The sequence below is a fragment of the Salvelinus sp. IW2-2015 genome, unplaced genomic scaffold (assembly GCF_002910315.2).
Source record: "Salvelinus sp. IW2-2015 unplaced genomic scaffold, ASM291031v2 Un_scaffold1127, whole genome shotgun sequence".
Lineage (NCBI taxonomy): Eukaryota > Metazoa > Chordata > Actinopteri > Salmoniformes > Salmonidae > Salvelinus > Salvelinus sp. IW2-2015.
In genome coordinates, this window is record NW_019942741.1 from 233,713 (window position 1) to 235,021 (window position 1,309).

Below are 1,309 nucleotides of genomic sequence, written 5' to 3' on the forward strand. Positions count from 1 at the left end.
GCAGTTTCACATCCGGTACACCACCGCTAACTAGCTAGCCGTTTCACATCCGGTACACCACCGCTAACTAGCTAGCCGTTTCACATCCGGTACACTATCTTTCCAAAGAATTTGCCAAAAGGCTAATTATTTATAAAGAAATCAACTAAGAATATATCGAACATAGTCAGAGTAGAATCACTTGGCGTCCTCTGGTTGTTGGTTGAATGTGTTACACCTTGAACAAACCGGCAGCGTCGTGGCGTAAAATAATACGCAGCATCATCTGGACAACGTACGTAACAACAGTTCCAACATTCACTTTCTGCTTCCATTTCTGTCAAGCCGTCTACGGCCTACAGATTGACACGTACGTTCTGTCAGTCCAACGCACCGCACAGGAAGCACTGCAACTGCCTCCGCAACGCAATGCTGCAAGGGCAAAACGCAGCGTTCCATTTGGAAATGAATGTACTTCTGGTGTACCCCAAACAATGCAAACGACGCTGTCGTTGTGTTCGATGGCGTTAATGCAAACGACACGCCTAGTGTAGGTCGAGTACGGACGGGTTGAGAACCCACCCGTCTCCCGAGAGTCTCATAAAACCTAAAACACATCCAAAAATAGAACATAAATAAAAGTAGACCACCTCAAACTTTAGGTCTTTGTTTCAGTTACACACTAAGATGGGTGCTTGGCCTTGTCCAAAACGACATGCTATGAGTGTGCCTGTGTTCTCCATTCTAGAGGATTACTAAATAAGGCCTCTGATCACCTGAACAGCATTGTGGGAAAATACACCAAGTTGTTCGTCCATGGATGAGTCCCAAATTGTTCCCTTTTATTTCCTACAGAGTGCACTACTTTTGACCATGGGAGCCCTACTTTAAAAAAAAGCTGCTCAGGCATTGAAAGCTGTTGTTGCTTACCGACAGGTTCTTCCCTGCCAGCCTGCAGTGCTCAACGTGTTCCGTCGCAGCTGGCCAGTAGATCTAAAAGAGGGAGGGGTGTTGACTTGGCTTAGAGATGGATTTCATCATTTTAGGAAATTCCTTCTTGTTTTTGTTGGGAGATAAAAAAAAAAAAAAAACACGGTTAAGGAGGAACTTATTTTTTTTTAAAGGGTGAAAGAGAGATTGTAAGGTATTAACCAGGTAGACAGTAAGGTACTGACCAGGTAGATAGTAAGGTACTGACCAGGTAGGTAGTAAGGTACTGACCAGGTAGGTAGTAAGGTACTGACCAGGTAGGTAGTAAGGTACTGACCAGGTAGGCAGAGTAAGGTACTGACCACCGGTAGCAGTAAGGACTGACCAGGTAGTAGTTAAG

At 44.8% G+C, this 1,309-nt stretch overlaps 1 protein-coding gene across 1 annotated transcript in view; it reads right to left on the bottom strand.

Annotated features, from left to right (window-relative positions):
• The window catches only part of LOC112069827 (semaphorin-3D-like), a 151,742-nt gene that overhangs the window by 55,499 nt on the left and 94,934 nt on the right, over window positions 1-1,309 (bottom strand). Inside the window, exon 4 of the mRNA XM_070438709.1 lies at window positions 910-972. Coding sequence (XP_070294810.1) covers window positions 910-972 — 63 coding nt within the window. The remainder of the gene's footprint in view (window positions 1-909; window positions 973-1,309) is intronic.